This window comes from Apium graveolens, chromosome 6, assembly GCF_009905375.1.
Source record: "Apium graveolens cultivar Ventura chromosome 6, ASM990537v1, whole genome shotgun sequence".
In the NCBI taxonomy this organism is placed as follows: Eukaryota; Viridiplantae; Streptophyta; class Magnoliopsida; order Apiales; family Apiaceae; genus Apium; species Apium graveolens.
The window spans coordinates 293,232,965-293,237,281 of record NC_133652.1 but is presented as its reverse complement, the minus strand read 5'-3'; the positions used below and the strand labels follow the sequence as shown (position 1 = coordinate 293,237,281).

General features: G+C 34.0%; 1 protein-coding gene across 1 annotated transcript; it reads left to right on the top strand.

The window, feature by feature from the left end:
- The first annotated feature begins 2,966 nt into the window (after positions 1–2,966).
- On the top strand, positions 2,967–3,809 carry LOC141666234 (uncharacterized). Its single transcript, XM_074472227.1, has one exon. It carries the CDS (start codon positions 2,967–2,969, stop codon positions 3,807–3,809), a length of 843 nt encoding a protein of 280 aa, XP_074328328.1.
- Positions 3,810–4,317: the final 508 nt, after the last annotated feature.

Here is a 4,317-nt window from a genome sequence, read left to right as displayed (position 1 = left end):
GGTCTGTTAATACCCAGGTGTCATTTTTCTCGATGGCTGTAATTTCAGTTTGCATTGCGTCTATCCATGGTTTTTCTTTAACTGCTTGTTCATATGTGACTGGATCGTCAACTCCCAGCAGTAGCAACTCGTCTGCCAGCTCCACTATTTCGGTGTTGTCATACACATCGCGTAGTGATCTGTATCTCAGGGGTGCAGTACTTTCAGTACTGGTAGCAAAAATGACATTGCTTGTATTGGAGCCGGTGCTCTCTGAGCTGGGTGTTGTTGTATTGCCTGAGAAAACAGAGTTTGGTGGCTGTAATTATCTGGGTGATTTTTGCAACATAGTAGTCCGTTTTAGGATGCAATCATTGAGCCTTTGGTAGATAGGAACTCAAGGGAGGCGGAAGGAAAACCACAAAAAGATTTAGAAGTCTCGCACAGATAATTAAGTTGCAGACTAGTTGGTGCAGATTTTGGTTGGATAAAGAAACATGAATCTTCTCTACCCTCTAGATTCTTGCATTGTTTATTTGCAAGCAATTTCCAGGATAAAATTTCATGGCATTCTTTCGAAACTACACTAAATTTAAAAATTATATTTATAGGATCCCGGCTAAATACACACCATTATATGAGATTCTTTTTTTAATTATGAGTTTTTCCTAATTTGTATTAGATTTAATGCAAAAATCTTTTTTTTTTTAAACCATGAAGCATTGGGTTTGAAAAATGTGAACAATACTCTTTTAGGAAATAGGACAAAGTTGTGATGAATAATTGATACTCAATTAATGATTTAATTTTTCTTATTTACTATTTTAGTCAAAATTGATGTCAAAATTTAATTTTATTCTTCCATCATCGATCATGCATTCTTAGAAAATAAATCTATAAATGAAATTTTTTATAATCAAGGAAAATCTTATATTTTTAAATATTTTCTCAATTAAAAGAATTAATTAATTATCTTAAATAAGATAAATATTGAAAGCTTAAAAAAATAAGTAATGGAGTCTTTTAAAATCATCAAGTATATTATTACTCAACCTAAAAGATACTTAATAACTTATTAAATCATTATAGACCATCCATAAAAGATAATCATTCTAAGATATTAATATTATACATAACTTATTAAAACATTTCAATAGAAAATTACAAACTTGACCATGTCCCATATAATTTGTATAAGGCAGTAAAACTTGTACTTCACTCAAATTTGACCTCAAACACACTTGAATTTTTTTAATAAAATATTTTAAATCATTTAAATTAGAGTTAAAATGGGTGAAATATATTTATAATTCATAACTAAATTTGACCACTCATATTTCACTAACATTGACTTAATTTTATATGATTTAAGAATCTATTTTATGTATTTTTTTACAAAAAAAAAATTAAATATGAAATTTATTTTCCAAACCGAAATCAATTTTATTAAATTTTACTTAACATCTTGTATTTTGGAAGTGAAATCAAATATATAAATTAATAAAACCAACTGGAAAAGCCCTTGAAAATATCCCAAATACAATTAGTATTTATAATATTTATAATTATCTTCATAAGTTTTTAAATAAAAATATGAGTAAATTCTTGTATTAATATTTTCCAACTGGAAATGATCATTTATCTAGGACATATATTTAATCAATTGTTTAAATATATCATTTTTACGTAACATTGCAAATGAATACTCCGTTTGTTCGAGCCAATTGTTATCGTTAAGAGTGTACGCCACGCATTTTAAGATGGATAAAAGTATAATACTATAATTTTTTTAAAAAAAAATCATTTTCTTAATAAAAGGTTTAAACATTTTATTTTTATCCACAAAAAGAATTTTTTTAAAAATAATTATAATACTATACTTTATATTCTATCTTAAAATACGGACAAATGATAACTGGGAGGGACGGGTGACTATCATTTATAACATTGCACTGTCAATGAACAGTAATTAGGAAGTATTCTGTTACTTACCACTACCATATGTTCGGAGGAGTTTGATATTGGAAAAACTTGGAAACACACTATTGTCCAAGAAATGGACCTTCACATCAAAAGCAGTATCTACCTTATCAAGAAGAAAAATATGATGTGGGTGATGCTGATGTTGGTTTTATTCTAAACTTGTTTTATTTTAATGTTTTGTTTCTGTCATATTAAAAAATCTGCAATGTTAGAATTTTTTAGTTGGTGGACGTGGTCTTCAGAGGTGCAGAGAGTTTTTAGGAGTTTTGAGAATAAACGTTAGTGTTAGAGTCAAGTTAGGAGATATAGTTGTAGTTTCCTATTTTCTAGCCCCGTCTGTTTTGGTTTTGGCTACTTGTTTTGTAATTCTGATCATAAATGAAAAATAGACCAGTACGTACATCTTTTGTTTTTGTTCAGTTTCATATTCAAACACTAAGGGGAAATAATACAGGTGTTAGTTTTCTCAACATTCTTGGTATCAGAGCTACGCTACCTGGTGAATGCCCAAGTATATGCCGAGAATGACGACGGTGGAACCAGGAAAGAATAGAGATGGTACTGTAAGTTTGAGCTATCCTATGCTGATGAGGGGAAATTATACAGCATGGGCTATGAAAATGAAGGTATACATGCAGGCCCATTTTGTTTGGGATGCTATAGAGGCGAAGGATCCAAATGGAGTGATTGAAGATAGAACAGATAAGATTGCTCTGGCAGCTATCTATCAGGGCATTCCTGAAGACATTCTCCTGTCACTAGCAGAGAAGAAGATTGCAAGAAAAGCTTGGGAAGCCGTGAAAGTTGTTTGTCAAGGTGCAGAGCATGTGAAGGCAGCAAGAGTTCAATCATTAAGAACTGAATTCGAAGCCATAAATATGAAGGACTCAGACTCTCTTGATGACTTATATTTAAAGCTGAGTGGAATAGTGACTAATATACGTGCTCTAGGTGAGGATCTCACAGAGTCTTATGTAGTAAAAAAGTTGTTGTGAGCCGTGCCCATGAAATTCTTACAAATAGCTTCCACTATTGAGCAGTTCGGAAACTTGGATGTGATGACAGTCGAAGAGACTATTGGTTCGTTAAAGGCTCACGAAGAGAGACTTCGAGGGCAAAATGAAAACAATAGAGGTCAGTTACTCCTTACCGAGGAGGAGTGGATAAAGAGAGAAAAAAGTGAAGGGAAACTTCTGCTCACTAGGGATGAGTGGCTGAAGCGAGCTAACAGGTCTGGGATAGACGTATCTCAAGGACAAAAAACTCGAGGTAGTGGTGACTATCGAGGAAGGGACACCGTTCATGGAGTTAGAGATAAGAGTAAGGTCAGATGTTTTAATTGTCTTGGTTACAGACACTATGCTGCAGAGTGTCGTAAACCAAGGCGACAAAAAGAAAACAAGGAGGAGGTAAATATTGCACAGATTCCGGATGATGAACCAGCTTTACTTGTGGCTGAATGTGAAGGAAAAACTGAGACCACAATGCTGATTAACGAAGAGAAGATGATGCCTAAGTTGAAGGAAACCAAGGGAAGAAATGAAGCAGAATCTAATTTGTGGTACCTTGATAATGGCGCCAGCAACCACATGACGGGCCAACGATCGAAATTTGACGTGTTGGATGAGAACGTGACGGGGAAGGTAAAATTTGGTGATGGTTCAATGGTGCAGATCAAAGGAAAGGGTTCAATCGTGTTGAAATGTAAGAATGGAGAGGAAAGAACTCTAAGGGAAGTGTACTACATCCCTTCACTTTGTAGCAATATCATCAGTTTGGGTCAACTATCGGAAGAAGGTAACAAAGTTATGCTCAGTGGGGATTACTTATGGATTCGTGATAAGTAGGGAGAATTGGTTATGAAGGTGAAAAAATCAGTGAATTGACTATACAAAGTTATACTGTATAACAGTGCACCGAGGTGTTTAATGTCAAAATGTGACAGGGATAGCTGGTTGTGGCACACACGGCTTGGAAATGTGAATTTTAATGCCCTGAAGCAAATGTCCTCGTCTCAAATAGTGTACGGAATGACAAAGATTAATCATCCAGGAGAGGTTTGCAAGGGGTGCTTGATGTCTAAGAAAACAAGAAAAACATTTCCTTCTCAAACCAAATTCTGTGCGAAGAAAGCCTTGGAACTGGTACACGGTGATTTCTGTGGTCCTATTTCACCAAGTACAACAGCTGGTAACAAGTATGTTTTTCTTTTGGTAGATGATTACAGCCGTGTAATGTGGGCATATCTTTTAAAGAATAAGTGTGAAACTTTTGATGCATTTAAAAAATTTCGAGCCTTGGTGGAGACTCAAGATAGAAAAATAAAGACGTTTAGAACAGATCAGGGAAGAGAAT

Coding starts and splice junctions, on each gene's coding strand:
- LOC141666234 (XM_074472227.1), top strand. CDS start 2,967: ATGAAATTCTTACAAATAGCTTCCACTATTGAGCAGTTCGGAAACTTG.